A 7229-nucleotide genomic window follows, 5' to 3' on the forward strand; every position below is an offset into this window, starting at 1 on the left:
ACTGTAACACTACATTCTGCACCCTCTCCTTTCCTTCTCTATGAACGGTATGCTTTGTATAGCGCGCAAGAAACAATAGTTTTCACTGTGATTCACCATCAATCGAGCAAAGACTAGTTTGTATGCAAGAACAAATAGGCTTTTATTGGCAAAAGACTTGGAGCACACCCATGCCGATGAACTGGTCCGGAGACTGAGGCAGGGGGGTGGGGAGCAGTCACCTTTATACCTGGACCAGGGGGGGAGGAGTCCCAGGCAGAGCCGGCAGGGGCATGTCCAGGCATGTCACACACACACACACAGGCAATAAGCTAACAGTGGTTTACCACATTCACCCCCTGTTTAAAAAAAGAGTCCGGCGGGGGTGAGTGGAACGATATTTACAGAATTACAAATTTAGGTCTCTCTGGGGGCTTGATCTGCCGCTGCGACCGCCGTAGTGCCGGTCGTGGTGTCGGTTCCGGTGGCCGCGGTGTTGGTTCAGGCGCCAGGCCGTAGTCGCTCGAGTCGACTGTAGTCCCTTCCGGTTGTCGGGTGCGTGGTGGCGGCTCCTGGGGCTCAGGCGTGCTGTATACGGGGGCTAGGGGAGCGTGCTGTGGCCCTGGTGCTGTATGGACAATGTTGGGGGTTGGGGGTGTGGGGTTGTGGGTCGTAGTGGTCCCTGGGGCACCTGCGGTTGCCGGGTCTCGAATGGAGACCGTGTCCTCCCACCCGTCGGGGTACGCCACATAGGCGTATTGGGGGTTGGCGTGGAGGAGCTGGACCCTTTCGACCAGGGGGTCCGACTTAAGGGTCCTCACGTGCTTCCGGAGCAGGACAGGGCCTGGGGACGTCAGCCACAACGGTAGTGAGGTCCCCGAGGAGGACTCCCTGGGGAACGCAAACATTCTTTCATGAGGGGTAGCATTGGTAGCTGTGCAAAGGAGTGATCTAATTGAGTGTAGTGCATCAGGGAGGACCTCTTGCCAGCGGGTGACTGGAAGACCTTTGGATCTCAGAGCTAGTAAAACAGCCTTCCAGACTGTCGCGTTCTCCCTCTCTACCTGTCCATTCCCCCTGGGGTTGTAGCTGGTGGTCCTACTCGAGGCTATGCCTCTGGAGAGCAGGTACTGTCGCAGCTCATCACTCATAAAGGAGGATCCCCGGTCGCTATGGATATAGCTAGGGAAACTGAACAGGGTGGAGAGGCTGTGCAGGGCCCTGACGACCGTGGCCAAGGTCATATCCGGGCAGGGAATAGCGAAGGGGAAACGTGAATATTCGTCAATGACGTTGAGGAAGTATATGTTGCGGTCAGAAGAGGGGAGGGGGCCTTTGAAGTCGACGCTTAGGCGTTCGAAAGGGCGGGTGGCTTTTATGAGGTGTGCTCTGTCTGGCCGATAGAAGTGCGGTTTGCACTCTGCGCAGGCCTGGCAGTGTCTGGTTATAGACCTGACTTCCTCAATGGAGTAGGGCAGGTTACGGGCTTTAATGAAGTGAAAAATCCTGGTGACCTCCCGGGTGGCAGAGGTCGTTGTGGAGAGTCTGCAATTGGTCTATTTGTGCGCTGGCACATATTCCCCGGGACAGGGCGTCTGGGGGCTCATTGAGCTTCCCGGGCCGGTATAAGATGTCGCAATTGTAGGTGGAAAGCTCGATTCTCCACCTCGATATTTTATCATTTTTGATCTTGTCCCGCTGCGTGTTGTTAAACATGAATGCAACTGACCGTTGGTCCGTGAGTAGGGTGAATCGTTTACCAGCTAAGTAGTGGCGCCAGTGCCGTACAGCTTCCACTATGGCTTGGGCCTCCTTCTCGACAGAGGAGTGTCGAATTTCAGGGCCTTGGAGAGTTCGTGGGAAGAAGGCCACGGGTCTGCCCGCCTGGCTAAGGATGGCGGCTAGGGCGAAGTCAGACACATCGCTCTCCAGCACAGTACCGTCTGCTCTTGGTGGCGATGGGCTTGCAGTCGGGGGTGAGATTTTCAAACAATGAGGGGGGGGGCGACTCTAAGGGTCGAGAGGCTGCAGGTGGTGCACGGTGGGCGATCTAAGAACTGCTGATTGCAAACGGAGAGCGGGGGAAAAGGCCCATTATCCTCCATGGTGACGCTCTTAAGGTGACACAGGAAATCTAGCCCCAGGAGTACGGCAGCGCAGAGCTGTGGCAGTACGAGGAGCCTGAAGTTTTTGTACACTGTGCCCCGTACAGTCGGGGTCGTCGCGCAGTACCCGAGCACAACAAGTGGGACTTTGAAGCCATGGAGGTCGTTTGCTTCACTGGCAGTACTGAAAGGGCGTAGCGACTCACTGTGTTAGGGTGAATAAAGCTCTCCGTACTCCCACGCGGCTGACGGCGTCCAAGATGGCAGCCCCCGCGGGTCGCACGCGGCGCTCCTGGGCTTGGAGGTCGATTTCGCCCTGCATACCTTCACGTAATGGCCCTTCTTTCCACACCTGGAGCAGATCGCATCCTTGGCCGAGCAGCGTTGACGGGGGTGCTTCCCCAGGCCGCAGAAGTAGCACTTCGGGCCTCCGGAGACTGCCGCAGCGGTCGGGTCATTGGTGGGACGTGGCGTAGGCCTACGGCCCTCCCGAGTACAGAGGTGGCGGCGGCCGCGGTGTCCACGATGCATCCCCGTGGTCGGGGGTGTAGGCCTCGAGATTACGGGAGTGATGCGCGATTAATTCACACGGGAGGCTAGGACGTACCCGGGAATAAAGGCTTTTATTCACAACAAGAATAGAGCATACTGCTTAACAATACAATCCCAGACTAAAGGGTCACTAGGAAGTGCAGTGACCTTTATACCCCTATAGGAAGGCGGAGCCAAACGGAGTGTACCACAGAACAATACCAACAGGTGGAACACCCCAACCCTAACCCCAACAGTGACAAGAGTAACATATGGAAACAAATTAAAACATGCTACCGTGCAGAGGGACCTGGGGGTCCTTGTGCATGAGACGCAAAAGCCCAGTCTGCAGGTACAACAGGTGATCAAGAAGGCAAATGGGATGTTGGCCTATATCGCGAGGGGGATAGAATATAAAAGCAGGGATGTCTTGATGCACCTGTACAGGGCATTGGTGAGGCCGCAGCTGGAATACTGTGTGCAGTATTGGTCCCCTTATATGAGGAAGGATATATTGGCATTGGAGGGAGTGCAGAGAAGGTTCACCAGGTTGATACCGGAGATGAGGGGTTTGGATTATGAGGAGAGGCTGAGGAGATTGGGTTTGTACTCGTTGGAGTTTAGAAGGATGAGGGGGGATCTTATGGAGACTTATAAGATAATGCGGGGGCTGGATAGGGTGGAGGCGGAGAGATTCTTTCCACTTAGTAAGGAAGTTAAAACTAGAGGACACAGCCTCAAAATAAAGGGGGGTCGGTTTAAGACAGAGTTGAGGAGGAACTTCTTCTCCCAGAGGGTGGTGAATCTCTGGAATTCTCTGCCCACTGAGGTGGTGGAGGCTACCTCGCTGAATATGTTTAAAGCGCGGATGGATGGATTCCTGATCGGTAAGGGAATTAGGGGTCATGGGGATCAGGCGGGTAAGTGGTACTGATCCACGTCAGATCAGCCATGATCTTGTTGAATGGCGGGGCAGGCTCGAGGGGCTAGATGGCCGACTCCTGCTCCTATTTCTTATGTTCTTATGTAAGTACCCATAGTGGTAACCATCTATGGTTCACCACAGGAAGGCCATCTCGAACGAGTTGGCAAGCGCTACAGTCTTTTGTAGGTCCAGCCCTTCCTGTTCCAGCAGTCGTTGTCGGATATAGTTTGACCTGATACCCCTGACATAGGCATCTCTGATTAAGTCCTCAGTGTTTTGGGCGGCTGTTACGGCCTTGCAGTTGCAGGCCCTGCCAAGTGCTCGCAACGCATGCAGGAACTGAGCAGTCGATTCTCCCGGCTGTTGTCTGCGAGTAGCCAGAAGGTGCCTGGCGCAGATTTCATTCGGCTGTTTGTTGTACTGGCCTTTTAAAAGTTCGATCGCGTCCTCGTAAGTTTCAGCGTCTCTAATCATCGAGAACACTTGATCGCTGACCCGGGCGTGGAGCAGGTGGAGCTTGTCGGTTTCGGTCCGGACGACGGAGGCGGCGAGGAAAGTCTCGAAACAGCGCAGCCAGTGATCGAAGCTGTTGGAGGCTCCTACCGCTTGGGGGTCCAGTTCGAGTCTGTCGGGTTTCAGCACCTGCTCCATCCCAAAACTTTTGCTAATAAAATTGATGCACCATCAATCGAGCAAAGACCAGTTTGCACGCAAGGACAAATAGGCTTCTGTTTGCAAAAGACTTGGAGCCCACCCGTGCCGATGAGCCGGTCCAGAGACTTAGGCGGGGGCGGGGGGGGGGGGTGGGGAGCAGTCGTCTTTATACCTGGACCGGGGGGGGGAGGAGTCTCGGGTAGGGGCAGCAGGGATGTGTCCAGGTATGTCACATGTACAGGTAATAAGCTAAAAGTGGTTGACCACACACTGCGTCCCAATAAATCCAAGTGAGTGAATGAATGAATGAGGCGCCAGTATCAAAGATGGCCGCGGCCGGAAGTGGCGGTGCGTCCGGCCGGAAATGGTCCCCCCGGCTCCCGGTTTTTGGTTCCGCCGCGGGCTCAGGCTCTCTCAGCACATGGCGGCGGTGGCGGAGAAGCGGCCCCGGCCCCGGCCCCGGATCGGGACCCACGACGGCACCTTCCACTGCGACGAGGCGCTGGCCTGCTTCCTGCTGCGGCGGCTGCCCGAGTACCAGGTAATCTATTCAGAGTTTTAACACCCGCCCGACTCTCTCAGCGCCATTCCTCCCCCCCCCCCCGCCGCTGCAAGCCTGCTCAGCACCGCCACCCGCGGCGGGGAGGGGGAACTGCAGTCCTCCAGGGGGCAGCGACACTGCTGGCGGGGAGGGGGAACTGCAGTCCTCCGGGGGGCAGCGACACTGCAGGCGGGGAGGGGGAACTGCAGTCCTCCAGGGGGCAGCGACACTGCTGGCGGGGAGGGGGAACTGCAGTCCTCCAGGGGGCAGCGACACTGCTGGCGGGGAGGGGGAACTGCAGTCCTCCAGGGGGCAGCGACGCTGCAGGCGGGGAGGGGGAACTGCAGTCCTCCAGGGGGCAGCGACACTGCAGGCGGGGAGGGGGAACTGCAGTCCTCCAGGGGGCAGCGACGCTGCAGGCGGGGAGGGGGAACTGCAGTCCTCCAGGGGGCAGCGACACTGCTGGCGGGGAGGGGGAACTGCAGTCCTCCAGGGGGCAGCGACACTGCTGGCGGGGAGGGGGAACTGCAGTCCTCCAGGGGCAGTGCAGGCGGGGAGGGGGAACTGCAGTCCTCCAGGGGGCAGCGACGCTGCTGGCAGGGAGGGGGAACTGCAGTCCTCCAGGGCAGTGCAGGCGGGGAGGGGGAACTGCAGTCCTCCAGGGGGCAGCGACACTGCTGGCGGGGAGGGGGAACTGCAGTCCTCCAGGGGGCAGCGACACTGCAGGCGGGGAGGGGGAACTGCAGTTCTCCAGGGGGCAGCGACACTGCAGGCGGGGAGGGGGAACTGCAGTCCTCCAGGGGGCAGCGACACTGCTGGCGGGGAGGGGGAACTGCAGTCCTCCAGGGGGCAGCGACACTGCTGGCGGGGAGGGGGAACTGCAGTCCTCCAGGGGGCAGCGACACTGCTGGCGGGGAGGGGGAACTGCAGTCCTCCAGGGGGCAGCGACACTGCTGGCGGGGAGGGGGAACTGCAGTCCTCCAGGGGGCAGCGACACTGCTGGCGGGGAGGGGGAACTGCAGTCCTCCAGGGGGCAGCGACGCTGCAGGCGGGGAGGGGGAACTGCAGTCCTCCAGGGGGCAGCGACGCTGCTGGCGGGGAGGGGGAACTGCAGTCCTCCAGGGGGCAGCGACACTGCAGGCGGGGAGGGGGAACTGCAGTCCTCCAGGGGGCAGCGACACTGCTGGCGGGGAGGGGGAACTGCAGTCCTCCAGGGGGCAGCGACACTGCTGGCGGGGAGGGGGAACTGCAGTCCTCCAGGGGGCAGCGACACTGCTGGCGGGGAGGGGGAACTGCAGTCCTCCAGGGCAGTGCAGGCGGGGAGGGGGAACTGCAGTCCTCCAGGGGGCAGCGACGCTGCTGGCGGGGAGGGGGAACTGCAGTCCTCCGGGGGCAGCGACACTGCAGGCGGGGAGGGGGAACTGCAGTCCTCCAGGGGGCAGCGACACTGCTGGCGGGGAGGGGGAACTGCAGTCCTCCAGGGGGCAGCGACGCTGCTGGCGGGGAGGGGGAACTGCAGTCCTATTCAGCAGGGTAAGGATCACTGTGTAACTGTACAGAGTAAGAAGTTTAACAACACCAGGTTAAAGTCCAACAGGTTTATTTGGTAGCACAAATACCATTAGCTTTCGGAGCGCTGCTCCTTCGTCAGATGGAGTGGAAATGGAGTGGAGATTTCCACTCCATCATCTGACGAAGGAGCAGCGCTCCGAAAGCTAATGGTATTTGTGCTACCAGATAAACCTGTTGGACTTTAACCTGGTGTTGTTAAAACTCATACTGTGTTTACCCCCAGCCGGCATCTCCACATCCTGACCAATGAAACCAAGCATGCCGAATGCCTTCTTCACCACTCTGTCCACCTGTGACTCCACTTTCCAGGAGCTATGAAGCTCGGAGTTATTTATATCTAATCGCAGATGGCAGATATCTCAAGACCAGTTTGTGTCGGGGAATTGGGTCCGTTGCGATGCACTTTGGGAGGAGTTATGCATTGCGGTCCATCGCACACAGTGCCTGATCCTGCTGAATGTTGGATGTGTTTTCTCACACTGATTGGGCTGAAAAATGGCAAATGGAATTTAACGCAGACAAGTGTGAGATATTGCACTTTGGAAGGACAAACCAAAGAAGAACGTACAGGGTAAATGGTAGGACTCTGAAGAGCGCAGTTGAACAGAGGGATCTGGGAATAACAGGTACAGAATTCCCTAAAAGTGGCGTCACAGGTGGATAGGGTCGTAAAGAGTGCCTTTGGTACATTGGCCTTTATAAATCGGAGTATCGACTATAAAAGTTGGAGTGTTATGGTGAGGTTATATAATGATGTGGAGATGCCGGCGTTGGACTGGGGTAAACACAGTAAGAAGTTTAACAACACCAGGTTAAAGTCCAACAGGTTTATTTGGTAGCAAAAGCCACACAAGCTTTCGGAGCTCTAAGCCCCTTCTTCAGGTGAGTGGGAATTCTGTTCACAAACAGGGCATATAAAGAC

General features: G+C 57.8%; 1 protein-coding gene across 1 annotated transcript in view; it reads left to right on the forward strand.

The window, feature by feature from the left end:
* Positions 1–4558: 4558 nt before the first annotated feature.
* Positions 4559–7229, forward strand: part of myg1 (myg1 exonuclease) — a 21177-nt gene continuing 18506 nt past the window's right edge. Inside the window, exon 1 of the mRNA XM_078207691.1 lies at positions 4559–4735. Coding sequence (XP_078063817.1) covers positions 4559–4735 — 177 coding nt within the window. The remainder of the gene's footprint in view (positions 4736–7229) is intronic.

Source organism: Mustelus asterias, unplaced genomic scaffold (genome assembly GCF_964213995.1).
Source record: "Mustelus asterias unplaced genomic scaffold, sMusAst1.hap1.1 HAP1_SCAFFOLD_2609, whole genome shotgun sequence".
NCBI classification, from domain to species: Eukaryota; Metazoa; Chordata; class Chondrichthyes; order Carcharhiniformes; family Triakidae; genus Mustelus; species Mustelus asterias.